Source organism: Panthera tigris, chromosome A3, assembly GCF_018350195.1.
Source record: "Panthera tigris isolate Pti1 chromosome A3, P.tigris_Pti1_mat1.1, whole genome shotgun sequence".
NCBI classification, from domain to species: Eukaryota; Metazoa; Chordata; class Mammalia; order Carnivora; family Felidae; genus Panthera; species Panthera tigris.
The window spans coordinates 13,876,928-13,894,597 of NC_056662.1; the positions used below are offsets into that span (position 1 = coordinate 13,876,928).

The 17,670-nt window shown below is 53.8% G+C and overlaps 1 protein-coding gene across 17 annotated transcripts in view; it reads left to right on the forward strand.

Moving 5' to 3' along the window:
• ZMYND8 (zinc finger MYND-type containing 8) overlaps positions 1-6,724 on the forward strand; it is a 135,328-nt gene extending 128,604 nt beyond the window's left edge. For 14 of the 17 annotated variants that reach the window (XM_042980240.1, XM_042980237.1, XM_042980229.1 and 11 more), the window contains one exon: positions 5,124-5,354. In XM_042980240.1, coding sequence (XP_042836174.1) covers positions 5,124-5,263 — 140 coding nt within the window. In that variant the 3' untranslated portion in view covers positions 5,264-5,354. Of the gene's footprint in view, positions 1-5,123 lie in introns of all 17 variants that reach the window. The other 3 variants (XM_042980239.1, XM_042980228.1, XM_042980242.1) reach the window with 1 other exon arrangement.
• Positions 6,725-17,670: the final 10,946 nt, after the last annotated feature.

The window sequence follows — 17,670 nt, forward strand, 5'->3', positions numbered from 1 at the left end:
CTCTGAGCGGTCAGCACAGAGCCCGACACGGGGCTCGAACTCACGGACCACGAGATTATGACCTGAGCCGAAGTCGGACGCTCAACCGACTGAGCCACCCAGGCGCCCCTGTCTTCTGGAGCTTTAAGGGAAGTCAGAAGAGCATTTAATGGGTGCTTAGGAGAAGAGCATGAAGCGGTTGGACACTTCATTGTGTTTATTCCCAACTTCGGTGAGAGAAGTTACTGTTCCCATTATGCAGACTAGAGGACGTTGAGGCCCAGAGAAGTTAAGTTACATGCACAAGTAATTCAGTGACTTAACTACTGGAGCCTGGACTTCAGTCCAGAATTCTCTGACCCCACACGTGCTCTCACCCGCTGCATTGGGAATACTTAAGTTGACCCCTAGGAAATCGTGAGTCAAAAACAGTTGGCCGTTTTGTGTGGCTCAGCTAATAAGGCACCGATGCCTGGGGAAAGTCAGGGCTGTAGATGTGGCTTCTCCCCACTGCCCCAGCTTCCAGATCTACTAACTGTTTCCTTTCCTCACCTCCCTCCTTCCCCAGCTTGGTTTCCACGGCTCATCCCAGCAGCACCCTCGCTAATGGAACCCAGTCTCCCACACCTTCTGGTTTTCTCCACATGTCCATTTGGCAAAACCTTGCCTTGCTCAGACCCCAGCCATCTATCTCTTAACTCCCCTGCAGCCAGCATTGGAGCTCAGCCAGAGAAGATCGCTCGGGACACACTCATTCCACCACACACGCTGATCTTGACCGCTGACCTCAGAAGCACACATTTCCATCTGCCTGGTCATCTTACCAAATTCGTTGCGTTTCAGCCTCTGTTTGCACTCTCCACAAGGGCAGCTTCCGCAGTTCTCTGTTTCAGACCTCCCAGCCCATCCCTCCAATGTCACTGACAGCACGTGGCATTGCCTGTTCCTTCCGGGGAGCACAGCCAGGCCCTGCCTCCCCTTCCAGCACCCAGGCCTCCTTCACGCCTTCCTCCAGCCTCGCCGGCCTTTCCGTATCCAGCCTCTGTCGTAGCCAGATGTCGTGTTCAGCTGCTTCCTTCCTTAGGCATTTAAATATCCTCCTGTGCCTCCAGCTTCTTTCCTTGACACCCTTTCCTTGACACCTTGATGGTGCCTCCATCCTTCTTTCCTTGCCCCTAGAGCGGTGCTGTCCCCCAGAACATTCTGCAATGATGGCGTGGTTCTGTATCCGCCCCGTTCCCTGTGGTAGTCGCCTGCACACATGGCTGTCGGACCCTTGAACTGTGGCTGACGTAACTGAGGAATAGAATTTAACATTTTATGTTACTTTATTTAAATAGCATCGCGGAGCTAGTGGCCACCATATTGAACGAACGGCACGGCCTCCAGGCTGCCCTGCCTCCTTCCCCAGCCCAGGCAGACGTTTCCGTAAGACTCGCTCGGTCCGGTCACCACCGAGCCCTAAGCCCTGAATAACCGCGGACCTTTTAAATTCTAAATGGTGTTTTGAGACCTTGTCTCGCAAAGAGACAAGGTTAGAATCCCAGGGTGTCCTCAGCAGGAGGGACCTTCTCTACGGGTCTTGGCGAAAGGAAGAGGTGCGTCCGGGACCGCACTCAGGAGGCGTCCGCGTTTCGGAGTCGGGACGAGGCGGGACGGAAGGCATATTAGCCGAAACTGGAGGAGAGGGAGCGTTTTCCAGGAAGTGTTGCCACGACAGCCCAGAGTGAGCAGGAGGGAGACGGAGGTGCCCGGGGCCCAGTCAGGACGGTGTCCTCTGTCTTCCCCCTTGCTCTGTTTCTCACCCAAGCCGGTACTTGTGTCAGAGCAGAAACGCTGACTCGTTCGCTGTCCTCTTCGAACTCCTCGTACGTCTAACTTCCGCCAGCTCCTGATGTTGGTGACCGTGCAGACGAAACCTTGTGGAGGAAAGAGGGCTTTGGACACCCCGGGGTTCTCCGTGCCTACTGGTGCCGGGAGGGTGTGGTGAGGAGTCTGGGGGCGGGAGAAAGGTTCCGTGGGGGTACGTGCTTCCTTGCTATTTGCTTGTCTTTTAAGATTTTAGGGGCGCCTGGGTGGCTCAGTCGGGTAAGCATCTGACTCCATTCCAGCTCAGGTCACGATCTCATGGTTTCTGAGTTCAAGCCTCACGTCGGGCTCTGTGCTGAGAACGTGGAGTCTGCTTGGGATTCTCTCTCTCTCTCTCTCTCTCTCTCTGTGGGCACCCCCCCCCAAATAAATAATAGTTTTAAGATTTCGAAGTAAAACATGCGTATAGTTATAGTACAGAGACAGTTCCTAGGCCCTGTCCCCAGTGATGTCTCTGGTACTTCCCTCCTTCCTTACAAATAACGTATTTCCCTGTGCTCCTATTTCTGAGCGTTAGTTTTAGACCTTGCTTGCTGACTTCTGGTTTATGAAGGTGAGGGTTGGGGTCACTGATGACCGCTCTTCTCCCCTTCCTCCCAAATGAAGGATGTCACCATTTCTGTGCTCTGGAGGTTCCATGGGTCAAGGACAACACTCATGCTTTAGTTCTGGATTTGAGCACTAGCGACAGCGACTGTGGACCCCTCTCTCGGCGCCCCCCCCCCCCCCCCCCCCGTGACCGTGTTGAGACCGCCCTCTGCTTCGCTGTGACTTCCCTTCCTTGAGGTTGAGAACAGGGCATTCTGACCCTTAACCGCCCCACGCTCGGTAGTGGGCCAAGCCGGAGAACTTCAGCCCGGGCGCCCGCCATCCTGAGCGTGCTGTGCGTTGCCCGGCCCGCCGAGTGCCATGATGACGGTTCCGTTGTGGCACGGCTGTGCTCTCTCCTGCAGTTCCTGTTTCCTTCTCTTGTCATACCTTTCGCGATTTCCCCACCAAGCTCTTCACCGTGCCCCTTATTTTATTGAAACTCCTTTCATATCACTAATTTCTGGCTCTTCATTTCCAGATGTTATTTATTGCGGTCCCATCATCGTGGCCGAGGACGTTGGTCACTCGATACGTCATCTGTAGCCCCTTGCTCAGTCCTCACCGCGGCACCTTCCTTGCCCTCCCCTCCCGGCCTTGTCCTCCGTCAGGCTTGGCTACGGTAGAGTTTTCATTCCCCCAAAAGAATCCGGATTCCTTGGGTGCTGTTTCCCGCCTTAGTGTGGTTCTCGCACCTCTGGTTTTGCTGGTCGGATTAGGCTGTTGGCAGAGCTGGTGGTTCTGAGAATTGCGTTTCCAACATGCTGAAGACTGTGGCCTATAGAGTTGCTTTTGTGCCATTGGGTACCTCGCTTCCTGCCTGTAATGCAGCGCTGCGTCCAGTGACCCCCCCCCCCCCTTTCGTGGTTTAAAAATGCCCATTAGGACAAGAAGCCCTCGTCGCTGTGAGGGCGTCGGGTCGGAGAGTGGCGCGGAGAGAACAGGGCTAACGGTGCTGAGTGGGTAGCAGGTGCCTGGCTTGTGGCGACCTGAGCTCCCTGACGGACACCGAGGCTGCCCGGGCCGTGTCTCTTCAGCCCACGGCAGCTGTGGGGCAAGCAACCCGCCCGCGCCCCGGCCATGCCCCGGCTACCCAGCCCAGAAGGGGAAGTACGGCCCTGCCTCACCGACGCGGCCGGGACCCGCGGAAGCCTCGGGCTGTGCGTGCGTCGTCGTCGTCTTGTTTTCTGCTGTCCTTGTGAGCGGCGCGTCTCGCTCTGGCCTCCGCTCTTCTCAGCTGGGCCTCTCGTGGCCGCTGAAAACCGCGGTAGGAGACGAGAGCCAGAGTGTACGGTGTGCTTCGTGGAAGGGATCAGCCTTGGCCTTGTCCATAGAGGTCCCGATTCTCCCCTGCGGTGATTGGCCGAACCAGCCAGTGCCCCTTGTCCCGTCTGCGTGAGGGCCCAGGTCCCGTGGCCGGTGGCCGGCCCGGTCCGTGGTGCAGGTGCCGTGCTGAGCTCAGGCCCGGTGTCTGCCTTCACCTGACTGCACCGTTGTGGGATTTTTGTCTTGTTGGACGATGACCGAGCGCACTGCTTCCCAGAGACCTTCGAGAAGAACCATCTGCGTAGGCTTCACGGGTAGGGAAGAACCAGGAAGAGGAGGTGGATTCAGGACTGCCTGCCAGAATACTGCCCCCTTTTGGTCACTGATGCAAATGGCCAAAGAGAAGTCTCCTGAATGAACACATCACTTTGGAGACTTTTCTCTCTCTTTGCCACTTGTCTTCCAAAACAGGAACACATGACTAAGTGTACACGTTCCTTGGTGCCAGGCGGTAAGAAATGGCATTCCCCGGCTCTGATCTGGTCCCTTTCTCACTCTCATTCTGTCCCCGAGCTTGACCGTTGGCTTCTTTGAATGTTACCATCCCACCTCCAGAAATTTAAAAACAAAATTTCGTCCCAGCCTCTCTGAACTTGGCAGATGATCCCAGGCTTGATGGGGCCTTGGCACGCTGACGGGTCCCTTGCCGTCACCCGTGCTGGCCTGAGCTGAGCTGCGTGGCAGCTTACGGACTCCCTCCTCTGCCTCTTCCTTCACCTGCCTCGGATCTTCTCAGCCACTGTTGAGCTTTTTGTGGTCATGCGTCCTCGAAGCTGTCCTGGGTCTTAACTCTGGTTCTGTATCCTCCAGGGACCCTGCAGCCTGTCCCTGATGGGAGTCCGTGGGTGTATGTGTGTCCAGCCAGACATAACCATTCTGGCCTCTCCCTCCTCCCCCTCCTCCTCCTCCTCCTCCTCTTCCTCTGTGATCCTCTGCCTTAGGTGGTTTGGTTATAGGTCTGCTTTTCGAGTTGTCTGTAAATTGACCGAAGAAATTCTGATATGAGGAAGGAAAAATATCGCCACATTTTGGTGCCTTTTTCCAGCAGCCGGCGTGGACACAGAAGCACCTGAGTGCTTGGTGTCCTTCTGTCATGTCCGCAGGTCTGTGGTTCCAGGTACCGCGTGAGAGGTGCCTCCCTGGGCACCTCGGTGCCCTCATCACCCATCTCGATCCTCTGTGATGTGGTGCCCTTGTGTTTGTCTAACCGGCCGTACAGTTGTGCTCTAGAGACCCACGCGCGCTGGGAGGCGGCGGGAGGCCGCCCGGAGGGGAGCCGCAGGGCAGGGGGCCGGGTGGCTCTGCTGCGGTGGAGGTGGCGGGAAGGCTCAACGTCGCTTCTTGTTGCTTCTCCTCCACAGACCATTCCCGGGGCAGTAAGTCTAGTTGCTGGGGCAGCAGCGACGAGAAGCGAGGATCCACACGCTCCGAGCACAACGCCAGTGCCAGTTCGAAGAGCCTCCTCCCGAAAGAGTCTCGGCTGGACACCTTCTGGGACTAGGGACAAGTCGCGACACAAGCCACCCACCCCGTGGAGGAAGAAGAAACCAGACACCAGGGCAACAGGAAGCGGCAAGGAAACCTGAGACAGGAGAGCCTCCTTCAGACTTGAGAATTCCAGACACCCCGACTTGGCCTTGGCCCTCGACTCGGAGGGCAGCCCACACTACAGTGCGTCCGGCATTAGCATTGACTGAGGACTGTTTGACCCACACGAAATCTATGCTTTAGATGTAAATAATGTACAATTTGTGGATGTCATTGAACCTAGAGTACCTTCCCCTTTTTATATTTGTATTGACTTTAACTTATAAAAAAAAAAAAAAAAAGAAGAAAGAAAAAGAAAAACGATTAAAAAAACAAGAAACACCCAACCACAAAAGGAATGTTTTGACGTTGGAGGAGGAGGGATGGTTGGTCAGCCCGGCTGTCCCTGTGGCATGGTGACTAGGCCCCAGGATCGCCGTGGCACACAGGCCCTCGTCCTTGGACGCCCCGGGGGAAAGTGAGCCGTTTTCATTCATACGTCTGTATGCAGCACATTGGAATCAGGAGTTTTCGGCACAGGATCTGTGCCGTCGTGGGCACGTCACGTCAAGCCATTGGCCCCTTTCCAATACTACGTTACTGTGTTATAAAATGCAAGCTCTCTGGCCCCGAAGGACAGGGAGAAGCTAGTTTATTTTGTGTGATTTCAGCAATGACTACTCGAAAAGGGAAGAAATCAGGTCCTTGTTTACAGAAGATACACAGAAGAAGCAAGCCCCGCTCAGCTCAGCCGAAGAGAGCAGAGAAAGTGTTAGGCGTCCTAAGCTCTGGAACAAAGAGAAGTCTTTTCTTTGCTTTGTGGTTCCTTTTACACACACTCACACATACTTGGTAAGAGATGCTGTGCCTCTTGGAAGTGAGAAACTCAAAGGCAGGATGCACGCAGAGGACATGGGAGTCCGGGATGAAGCATGTATGTATTATTTATACGATGGGATTTTACGTTTTTATGTAAGCATGAAACAAAGGCAGTGGGAGAGAATGCCAGACGCCGGCCACACTCCCTGTCACATGTCACACTACGTATACGGTAGTACCATTTTGTATGTTGTGTCGAACAAAACGCATTGAACAAAGCAAAAAGGTGATGTATGTATATGAGAAAATTAACTGTACGGTATCATTCCAGTACATTCTGTTGTATATTTTAGTCCTGTTTACTTTCTCTTCATTGTTGATAAGAGGATGTGAATTGTACAGTTTCCAGCTAGTTCCCCATACATATTAGAGAAGAACTAAAAAGAGAGTATAGAAGAAAAAGAGAGAAAGAACATTTGTGAATTGCAGGTGTCAAAAAAAAAAAAAATAGCCTAGCTGGCCTTATTTGCGAAGCCTAATTGCTTTTAGCATATGGAAGTATTTTTTCACATTTTCTTTGTATAAAATTTGTATTAAACTTAAATATCTTTTTCGATGACGGCGTTTCTTTGTGACTGAGCCAGTGCACTCCCACGGTGTGCTTTTTTGGGTTCCACCCCTCCCCCCGGTTTTTTCAGATTCTTCACCTTTTTTTAATTAAACTGTTTTGGAAAAATGGCTCGGTCGTCCTCAACTTCGCAGTTTTCCATTCGGTCGGGATGGCCGTGTCCGATTCGCACGCCCCAGCACAGGAGTCGGGGCCGTGAGAGCACAGGAAGGATCCCCACGGGCGGCGGGCACACTGGAAGTGAAGGGCCCCCGGTGGGCGTTTTTCCCGGGAAGCCCCGGCTCCTTGGAATTTACTGACAGAGACCGAGAAACAAGGGGGAAACCCTGACCAGTCTTAGCAAGACAGCGAGAGGGGAGGCGATGGTCTTTCTGTGGCTTGGATGGCAGGCCTGAGCTTAGGCCAGCTCCCTGGGGAACGTGTGACCCCCCCCCGCTCTGCTCAGGGACACCCCGGTCATTTAACTGTCCTGGGTCACAAGATGTTTCTTGTTCAACCATTTAAAAATGTAAACCCATTCTCAGCTCACGGGCCGTACCAAAGCAGGGAATGGGCTGGAGTCAAGCCGCAGGCCGTGCGCTGACCACTGCTGTGGAAGGAACACGATGGGGATATGTTCAAAGGACCGAGGGCCGACAGGTGGCTGCTCTCACTGGGACTGTTCTGGGGCTTGTCTTTGGAGGTGACCTTTGACCCCAGGTCAGAACGAAGAGCTTGGCTGCGGGAAGATGAGTTTGGGTGAGCGTCCCAGACGGGGACCAGTGGGTACGAAGACGCTGTGAGCTTCGCGTGGCTGATGAGCCGCAAGGTGGGGGCGTGGCTGCTCCTTCGGTGTAGAGGGCACCGGATGTCCCGGGGTCTGTGGCCCACCGCGCTCGTGTGGTGTAAGCCAAGCCAGAAGGGGCTGTTCACCATCCTAATGTCACCCGCCATGGGTTTGTCTAGAAATAGGCCCAAAGAAGTAACTAGCTCAGGGGCTCCTGGGCGGCTCAGTTGGTTAGGCGCCTGACTCTTGATTTCAGCTCAGGTCAGTTGGTGAGTTCGAGCTCCGTATCGGGCGCTGCGTTGACAATGCGGAGCCCGCTTGGGATTCTCTCTCTCTCTCTCTCTCTCTGCCCCTCCCTTCCTTGCCCTTAGTATCTCTCTCTGTTTCTCTCTCTTTCAAAATAAGTATTAAAAAAAAGGTAGCTCAAGGCCATGGAGCTGGTGAAAGACTCTAATTGGACTCCTATTAAAGTGCTCTTTCCAGTAAACGGGCATTGTCTTTTTTTGAGTTAAAAATTTGTTCGGCTTCCTTTCATTGGGCACGGATGGGCACCTCCCTTCTCATTTGAAGTCCACAGAGGGGCGGGGGACACAGCCCCCTTTAGGGGAAGAGGCGGAGGCTGTGAGCAGGACCGCACTGTCGCCCCGTTTTTTTTTTTTTTAGCTCCAGCAAGCCGGCTCCAGCCTCGGCCCCCGGGGCCCTTGCACTTGCTGTGCCCTTGGCCTGGCACACCCTCTGTCGCTGGCATCAGCTTTCAGACGTCACCTCTTGAAGCAGCCACTCCCCTCCCCCCATTATCCTCTGTCTCTTCCTGGTTTTCATGTCCTTGAGCAAAGTTCATACATATTTATGACTTCCCACTCAAACGTGAGCTCTGTGAGGGGAAGGCTGATCCGGTCACTGCTGTGTCCCGAGAGCTTGGAAGGCTACAGAGCTCCTAGAGTTGGGGTGACATTTGAGCAGGGACACCTCGGCCCCCGGACCCTGCCCCCAGCGGTCGCCGCTGCAGCCTCCCAGAGAGGAGAGACACCAGAGGATAACGTGGCTTACTCAGCGGTAGAGAAACCGGTGCCTTTAAAAAAATGTTGAATTTGCTATTTATGGAGCTAGGTCCATGCCTCAAATTTGAAAAGCCACGGGTGTGCTCCCAGCCTCGATGGCTCTCCCAGGGCCCCCTCCTCCGCATCCCTCAGTCTGTATTTACGGACCCTCGCGGGGAGGCAGGTTTCCTTCCTTTTGGAACAGAAACGGGGCAGCACCTGACCCCCGACCTGCTGTGTTGTTTTCCTTTTCTACTTAACCTGAGGCCTCGGGCTTTGCTCCCTAAGGCTCAGGTCTGGCGCCCCTTTGTTCCCCTGTGGACACGTGACCCTGGGTTGTAAGAAGACCGTGCATGTCACAGCCTCCAGTGCACGGGTCCTCGGTCCCCAAACAGTGGCCCCGGGGTCCCCGAGGCTGCACCAGAGGGTCTGTGAGTGGCTAGGCGAGAGGAGGAGGACTTGGGAGGACAGGGCTGCAGGGCCTTCCTCTCTGGCTTTGGTCCCGGTCGAGTGTCTGCCGATGCCCGATGACTTTGAATCTACAAAGGAGAAGAAGGAGGACACAGTTGGGTCCGCCACGGCCACGGCCAGGGCCATGGCCCTCGCTACTTTGACCAGTGGCCTGGCGTGGGGGCAGGGCCTGCTGCCGCGGCCTGGAACGCGATTGGGCACTCTCGCCACCTGGTGGCCGCCGCCTAGAACTGCAGCCCCACAGAGCCCGAGCTGGACCACCGGGGACAGAGAGAAGCTGGGCCAAAGTTCATTCGGGTGACAGCTGCTTCCCCGGACGCCGCATGAACTAAGCACTGAGGACACAGCACTGAACGGCCTCTCTGCTCCTCCCTCTGACACTCTCCACGGGAAGCAAATAGGCATAGGATGCAGTCCTAGGCGGGACGGTGTTGCATCAGGTGAGTAAGGGAGGCAGGGTGTGATTGGGCACGGCCCCCCCAGGGAGCTGGACGGCGAGCAGAAACCTGAAGGAGGGGTACCGAGCCGTGACGACGAGGGCAGCGGTCGTTAATGCTGGCAGATCATTAGAAGCACCCAACAAGATGTGAAATCGGTGACTGGTGAGACCCTACCTGCTATCCCGGAATAACGACCTCCCACTCCCGGAGGTGGGGCTTGGGCGTCTGTCACGGAAGGCTGCTCAGTGATCGGAAGGCGCGGCAGAGCCGAGAGCTGCTAACATCCCGGGCAGAAGGAAGAAGGCACGCAAGAGGCCTGAGGCGGGGACCCGGCCTCTTGCGGGGAGGGAAGGCCGGCCAGGGAGGCCAGAATGGAGGGATCCCAGGTGGGGGCGGGGGGCGATGAGCTCAGAGAGGGAGACAGGGAGAGAAGTTGGGGTTTGCACCGTGCTGCAAAAGGGATGGGAAGCCATGTGGGCGGTTTAACAGCTTTATTGAGTTGCAATTCACATACCGTACGGTCTACCCACTTGAAGTGTGTAATTCAATGATTTTTGGTATAGTACATTATTGATTTCTTTAAAAAAAGTTGTAAAATACAGCAAACGTTGCCCTTTTAACCACTTAAAAAAATGTTTATTTTTGACAGAGTGCACACACAGGCACAAGTGGGGGAGGGGCAGAGAGAGAGGGAGACGAGAATCTCACGCAGGCCCCGTCCCTGATGTCAGTGCAGAGCCCAGCACGGGGCCTGATCTCACGGTTTGTGAGATCACGACCTGAGCTGAAATCCGGAGTCAGACGCGGAACTGACTGAGCCACGCGGGCGCCTCCTGCCCATTTAACCGTTTTTAAATTTACAATTGAGTGGCATTAATCAGAGTTGTGTTTCAAACATAGAAATGTTTTCCAGACTTCAACTTTCATACCAGGGCACATCAGGACACCATCGACATTATTATTTACTTTTTTTTTTTTTTTTAACGTTTTATTTACTTTTGAGACAGAGAGAGACAGAGCATGAACAGGGGAGGGTCAGAGAGAGGGAGACACAGAATCGGAAGCAGGCTCCAGGCTCTGAGCTGTCAGCACAGAGCCCGACGCGGGACTGGAACTCACGGACCGCGAGATCATGACCTGAGCCGAAGTCGGCCGCTTAACCGACTGAGCCACCCAGGCGCCCCTATTTACTTTCTTTAATCCAGGGAAGCAAAGATCACCCATGTACCCTCCAGCATCACTGGGGCGGGCTCACCCCCCCCCCCCCCCGCCCCCATGCTGAGCCCTGAGCTGAGGTTTCCTGTGCTGTAATCTTTAGGTCTTCTGATCACTCCATGGGGCAGGACGGGGAATGCGACTTGCCCACAGTCACATAGCAGGTTAGTGCCAGAGCCAGGGTTCAAACTGGACCACCTGCTTCCCGAATGAGCACTGTGACCCATCGAATGAAACTGCCCCAGTGTCTGGGACACCGTGGTCAGTTTACAAAATGCCTTCTGGGCCCCCTTTCCCTGACTCCCCTCAACTGTCCACGAGGTGGGGATTGTTCTGCTCCTAAGTGCAGCTTGGGAAACTGAGACTCAAGGGTTCAGGGCGTTGGGTTGTTGTTGTATTTAACATTTATTTATTTTTGAGAGAGAGAGAGAGAGAGAGAGAGAGCGAGAGTGTGAATGGGGTCGAGGCAGAGAGAGAGGGAGACACAGAATCCGAAGCAGGCTCCAGGCTTTGAGCTGTCAACACAGAGCCTGATGTGGGGCTCGAACTCATGAACCATGAGATCATGACCTGAGTCAAAACCAAGAGTCAGACGCTTAACTGACTGAGCCACCCAGGCGCCCCTAAATGTGGTCAGGTTTTTAGTTGCAAACAACACTCTACGTAATCTGAGCAGGAAAGGAGTTTATAAAAGGGCATTATGTGATTCACAGATCTCCAGGAGGGAGGGCCAGAGAGACTGGCTAGGAGATTGCACAGCCACAAACAACGTCCAGGTTACATGGCAGGACGTTCCCGTCACTGTCACTGGGCCCAGACATCACAACTGTCCCCAGTGGCACGGGGCATGTCCCATTTGCCTCCTTGCTAGATTGCATCCCGCACTTCTCAATGCACTTTGCAGAATTCCATGGCTTCGTCATCTGGATCGGGTAAACCCAGGTTGCCCTGGCTCTAAATGCAAATACCATTTGGAGGGTATTTGATTGGCTGAGTCTGCAGCTGGCTGTATCTGATTGGTTGAGTCTAGGTCACATGCTTCCGTTGCAACTGCAAGGAAGGCCGGGAAGGTGAGGTTCAGGTGGCTTCGGCCGCAGGCTCCTAAGGTAGGAAATTGTGCAAACAAAAGGCCTTGGGTTGACAAAAGCATCGATAGCCGCCACCGCAGAATTGCCCGCAGTCTCTGTCAGGTCAGTTGTGAGAGCAGAATTCACCCAGCCAGGTAGAGCGCGAGGGTTTCATGAGCAAACCCGTCCGTAGTGCGACTTGAGTCAAGCTGGTGGGGCTGGAACTACGTTTCCCAGAATCCCTTTCTTTGAAGGGTGCGGAGTTAGAATTGACCAAAAGAGGAACTTGGGTGAGATTTTGAAGGCGGAAGGGGAGCAGCCGTCTCTTCTCTTGCAAGGTCGCCGTGGCTACAGGTGGTGACAGGTGCAGGTGTGCCCTCGGGCTCCGGCGTGTCGCTGCTGTCCTCCGCGCTGCGCCCAGGTCTCGTTTCTGACATCTGGCCCACCCCGGGTGCTTGGCTGCAGAGGCCAAGCGTCCCCAATCGGTTTCTCTTCCGGAGCCTCTCCGCAGACTCACTTTGGTGGCCGGACATGCCTCACTGGTGATTCCAGGTGCCACTTTTCAGAATTTCACTTCCTGAACTCCTCTGACCCCTGTAGAAGGTCGAACTCCCATAATACATTTCTTACCCCAAACCCCTGGGCCAAATCTGGCTGCTTCCCTGGTTGGATGCGACACATGAGTGTCTGCAGGATCGCAGGGAGGACTGAGGCTGCCGCGCTGAGGGACTGGCCACGGGGTGGGCGGTGAGGAGCCGGGCCGCTCCTCCCGCAGGATCGGGAAGCATCGCTGTCCATCTGGTAGCAGCTGCCCAGCTCCTGGGTCCTGCCGGGCGCCAGCTTTGCTCTGGCCTGCACCTGCTGGCTGGATGCCCTGGGTGCGGCCTCCCTTCTCTCCCACTGACACACTTACGCGGTACCAAATGCACGTCTCTTGTGAACGCAACTGCTCTGTGGACCCTTCGGTGCTCCAGACCCCTGGCTGTAAGGGAGCCTGCAGAAGTTTTCAGCTTTCCAGCCTCTCGATTCGGGAAGGTTCAGCACAAGGAGGAGCCATGGTTGAACCTGAACGAGTCCTTTCTCACCCAGAGTCGCGGCCTGGGATCAAACCCTTGGCTTTGCCCTCTGGCCCAGGGCTCTCGTCGGGGAGCGATATTAATGGAAAACCATTGCCCCCCTGGCCCGGTCCAAGGCCAGGTCAGCTGGGTTCTAGACAGCTTGTACAACTGAGTCCCGGCATCCCTTCGCTTTGCAGAAGGGAATTTCCTTTACGTATCCTCTTTTGATAGAAAAGCATCTCTTCACTATGGAAAAAAAAAAACAGCTGCCATGTGTGATGGTAAATGGTGTGGTGGGGAGACAACAGGGTGTGGCGGGGACTGTGCTCAACAGCGAGCCTGGCGAGGAGCCGCAGTGAAAAGGGGAAGCTGCGGGGCGGCTCCGGCTGACCACGTGTGCACGCAGGCTCAGGATTGGCATAATCCTCCGCTGTTTCTGGAGAGAAGTAGATCTTGAATTAAATCTCTCAAGTTTTAAATGTGAGCCACCAGTGGGCAACCTTGACCCAAGAACACTAATTTAGCAGTCAGAGATGCTGGGTTGGGGTCCAAGCTCTGCCACATTCCAGCTGCAAGGTCAGGGGCAAGCCACAACACCTCTCTGGGCCTCGGTTTCCCCCCTCTGTAAAACGGGGCTTACAAAGACGGCAGTTAATTGGATGATGAGCTTTCGTTTGCCAAACCTTGTTCGAAACTAGTATTTTGCAAACAATGGGTTGTGAGCGAAATTGATCTAGTGCATCGTGACCTGCCTCATTTGAGGGCGAAATAGAACAGGATGGAATGTAACAGGACGCATCGTGGTAATATGGGTGGGCATCGCTTTGTGAAACCTATTTTAGACACACACGATGCATACACATTCGTATTCACACACACGTACACGTCCATACGCGGTCCTCGGTCGGATGGAACATGGACTTCTCACTGTGCCACGCAGTCAGAAAAGTCCGAGAGCCCGTGTTCCAGGTGCTGGTCGTGTCTGTGTGCATCTGGTGCTGTCGACGACCCGTGAGGTGGGTTCTACTGTCACCCCCGTTTTGCAGCTGAAGAGGGAGGTCCAGAGGGTGAAGTTCCCGCAGATAGTAACAGGAAGAACCGGGATTTAACCCAGTGTCCACGGCCTGATCACCACACGATCCTTCGTCTCCAGACAGGGCCACGGGCAGTGGTGAGACTGGAAGGAGCTAATGCAGGTCGAGGGCTTGCTTAGCCCAGTGCCTGGGACGGAGCAGGTGCTTAATAGATGTCAGAAGCCGGGCTTGCGTTTGCAGCTTCTCATTCAACCACGCCCGGTGGCCAGCAGGATCCGAGGGCCACGACCAAAGAGGCCAGGGACTCTGCCAACTCCGCTACCCATGGAGTAGGGGGTGGGGTCTGCAAGGGCACCTCACCCACAGCCAGGGTTTACCAAGTACTTCATCTGGGGCCAAATACTCCCTGCTGGATTTTACAGTCCGGATCTGGCTGTATTTGGCTTAGCACTGCCCTTGAATGGACTTCAGGATATAAAAAGAAATCCCGGCATTTTTTCCCAAACAGCTTTAACTCTGATCACACGCATATTATTAAACACGGGAACAGCTTGTTCTTGCCCTTCGCAGGGCTGTGGCCGCCGTCGCGTCCCTTTGCCTTTCCGCGTAGACACAGCTGTCTGCTGGGATCCCCATCGTGGCCGCGGCAGGTCAATGGATCAAGTCTTAGGCCTGGACGCAATGTCAACGGCGCTGCCATTTCGTCGAAGCCATCGCTGAAGCACGGGCACGGCCTGATGGCAGTGCTTTCTGAATCTTTTCAAGGGCAGCCCTGCATTTTCAGGCCTTTTAATGAAGTGGCACCTGCTGGCTCCGGCCAGCTGTGGGGTCGCACTGCCCTCTGGTGGTCACCGGCAGGCATAGCTTCACCAGCGCTGAGCTGGCATCGACGCGGGCTGAAAGCGCCGTGGGGAGACTGACTGGTCAGGAACCGGGACAGCGGTGGAATGTGGGTAGAGGCCGGGAAGGGCGCGAGGGAGCCTTCTGGGGGCCTGGAAACCTCTTCCATCTTGTCTGAGTGGTGGTTACCCGGTGTGATCCTAGGTAACAATACACCAAGATGCACGCTTGGGTTTTGTGCAGGAAACTGTGTGTAGGTTATACAATGAAATTTAAACGTCTCCTTTAAGTTTATGAGGAACCCCAGTTGTTTTTGACCGGACACCCTACCTCCATCCTTCTCCCTCCAAACCATCCGTGGCCCCCCCGCCCCCAGTAGCCAGGGTGATTTTTTAAAAATGTAAATCAGATCAGGCCACTCTCCTGATTAAAACTCTCGGGTGTGTTCTCATCCGATTGAGAATCAAATGCCAACTCCAGTAAAACTCCAAATTCAGAACCAAAAGGATCCAACCACACCCGCCGGGGCCTTACCTTCCCACCCCATGACCTTCGTCCTCAGCTCCAGTCTTTCCAGGTTCCCCTTGTTTCCTTCCAGGTCCGAGGCTTTGCTTGCCCGCAAGCTGTGTACTTCCTGTGTCTCCCCCTAGAGTGCTTTCCCTGGATTTTCTCACCATCCAGGACTGAGCTCCAGGGCCACCTGCTCGGATGTGGCCACAGCACCCCCCACACCTTTCTGGTTACTCTGCTGCATCACCCCAAGGCTTCCTTCTGGACTCCAACCAGCGTCTGAGGAGGAGAGAAACCCCCATCGCTGACCCTGCAACCCCACCCCGGGTATTCTGAAAGTCACAGAAAGTCTCAACCCCCAGAAAGACCCTCAGTGTTTACCCCCTGGACAAGAGGCTGCTTTTTGGACCCTAAATGTTTCACTGGACAGATCCTGTGATCTCTTTTTTATTTTATTGTTTTAATGTTTATTTACTCCTGAAGGAGAGAGAGAGAGAGAGAGAGAGAGAGAGAGAGAGAATGTGAGTGGGGGAGGGGCAGAGATAGAGGGAGACACAGAATTCGAAGCAGGCTCCAGGCACAGAGCTGGCAGCCCAGAGCCCGATGAGGGGCTCAAACTCACGAACCGTGAGACTATGACCTGGGCCAAAGTCAGACGCTTAACTGACTGAGCCACCCAGGCGTGCCCTGATCTTTAAGACAGTCTTATAGTAACTGATTCACAGCATGAAATATATAAATAAGGCACTCTACCCCTTACCCGTATGTCTGATAGTCCCTACGGGTCGCTTTTTATTAATTTCTTATATCTTCTTCCCAAGTTTCTTTCTGCCAATATGATCGTGCAGGTTTTACTTTTTCCTCGTTTTTACACAAAAAGTGCCACGTGCCATTCCGAAACTGGCCCTTTGTACTTCTGTGTCCACGAGATCTTCCCAAACGGATCCATAGGAATATTCTTGTCCTTTTTCGTGGTTGCACGGTACTCCATTATGTGGCCATATTGTAATCTAACCCCGTTCACCACTGATGGGTATTTGGGTTGTTTTCATTCTTTGCTACTCCCAACAGTGTTGTAGAAAATAAGTCTGTATGGAGTTTTCACACCTATGTAGATATAGCTGTAGATAAATTCTCAGAAGCGGAATTGCTGACAAGATTTACAAGTTGGATAAATATTGCTGCCTTTCCCTCTTTAGGAGTTGTGCAAAGTGCCAATTTCAGCTTCTACCAGCAGCCTCCGAAGGGCCCACAGCTCCTCTGCTCCTAGGAGTCCTACAGCTTCCAAACTTTTCTCAATCTGATGTGGAAAATGGCATCTCAACGTATGAGTGAAATTGACCCTCTTTGAATTAAGTCATTAGAAAAAGTGTTTGCTTGTTTGTTTATTTGTTTATTTATTTGTGAGAAAGTGCGAGCAGGGGAGGGGCAGAGAGAGGGAGAGAGAGAATCCCAAGCAGGTTTCCACGCTGTCAGCGCAGAGCCTGATGCGGGGCTCAAACTCACCAACTGTGAGCATTAGGAACTAATGCTGTATCAATGGAAACCTACCCTAGGCATGTGGACTATTGCCTATAAACGAAACCAAATTAAAGAGTCCAAGGATGGAGAGAAAAGACTGGATTAAAAATTTTAAAGCCATTTTTTGAGTTCTGCATTTGGGATGGGAGTGTGGGGGGTGACTGAGGTCACGCATCCCGAAACTTGTCAGTCAAGGAAGCCAGAGAGTTCTGTTTTGTGTTTTGTTTAAGCCCCTTTGTTGTGTTTTTGTCCTTTGCAACTGAAAGGAATCCCAATGGCGGCCCTCTGATTTCTAAAACCCTTGGATAGGCAGATACCTTCAGCCTCAGAGGTTGACCTGAGGACTTTGTTGGGTCTCTGTCCTTATACTGGGCTGTCAGGAGGTTCTGGAGTCATGTCCAGACTTCTGGGAGGCCAAGGGCTTTTGTTTGTGAGTGCTGTATAGTCCAGTTACTCTAAGATTGTTCTCAAGAGCTGCAAGATATTGCTGGGGAAACAGTGAAGATAGCCTGGGGCCAATGAATCTTAGGTATCCACCACCCAGCCATCCATCCATCCCCCATCTGACCATCCATCTGTCTATCCATCCATCTATCCATCCGTCCATCCATCCCCCATCTGACCATCTGTCTATCCATCCATCCATCCATCTATCTATCCATCCATCCACCCACCATCCGTCTGTCCATCCATCCATCCATCCATCCATCCCCCATCTGACCATCCATCTGTCTATCCATCCATCTATCCATCTGTCCATCCATCCATCTACCATCCGTCCATCCATCCCCCATCTGACCATCCGTCTATCCATCCATCCATCTATCCATCCATCCACCATCCGTCCGTCCATCCATCCATCCATCCGTCCCCCATCTGACCATCCGTCTGTCCATCCATCCATCCATCCATCCATCTACCATCCGTCCATCCATCTGTCCATCCATCCCCCATCTGACCATCCATCTGTCT